Source organism: Echinops telfairi, unplaced genomic scaffold (assembly GCF_000313985.2).
Source record: "Echinops telfairi isolate 266 unplaced genomic scaffold, ASM31398v2 ScPeMD7_5;HRSCAF=22, whole genome shotgun sequence".
Classification (NCBI taxonomy): domain Eukaryota; kingdom Metazoa; phylum Chordata; class Mammalia; order Afrosoricida; family Tenrecidae; genus Echinops; species Echinops telfairi.
In genome coordinates, this window is record NW_022103901.1 from 32,101,134 (window position 1) to 32,101,626 (window position 493).

Here is a 493-nt window from a genome sequence, read left to right on the forward strand (position 1 = left end):
ATGAGTTGGACAAACCAGTCGAGTGTCTCCGAGTTTCTCCTCCTGGGCCTCATCTGGAAGCCTGAGCATCAGCTGATTCTCTTTGCTCTCTTCCTGAGTATGTACCTGGCCACAGTCCTGGGCAACCTACTCATCATCCTGGCCATCAGCACAGACTCCCGCCTGCACAGTCCCATGTACTTCTTCCTCAGCAACCTGTCGTTTGTGGACCTCTGCATCTCCTCTACCATCGTCCCCAATATGCTGTCCAATCACTTACTCAGCAGTCAGACCATCTCCTTCCCTGCGTGTCTTACACAGATGTATTTTTTCATTGTGCTTATTGTCATGGACAATTTCCTCCTGGCTGTGATGGCCTATGATCGCTTTGTTGCTGTGTGCCACCCTTTACACTACACAACAAAGATGACCCATCAGCTCTGTGCCCTGATGGTCACTGGGTCCTGGGGCATTGCCAGTTTGCATACTCTGTTGCATACCCTGCTGATGGCTC

General features: G+C 51.1%; 1 protein-coding gene across 1 annotated transcript in view; it reads left to right on the forward strand.

Annotated features, from left to right (window-relative positions):
* Window positions 1-493, forward strand: part of LOC101652296 (olfactory receptor 1361-like) — a gene marked incomplete at its 3' end in the record, with an annotated part of 39,712 nt that continues 39,219 nt past the window's right edge. The window contains exon 1 of the mRNA XM_045285854.1: window positions 1-421. Within this exon, the coding sequence (XP_045141789.1) occupies window positions 1-421 (421 nt within the window). The remainder of the gene's footprint in view (window positions 422-493) is intronic.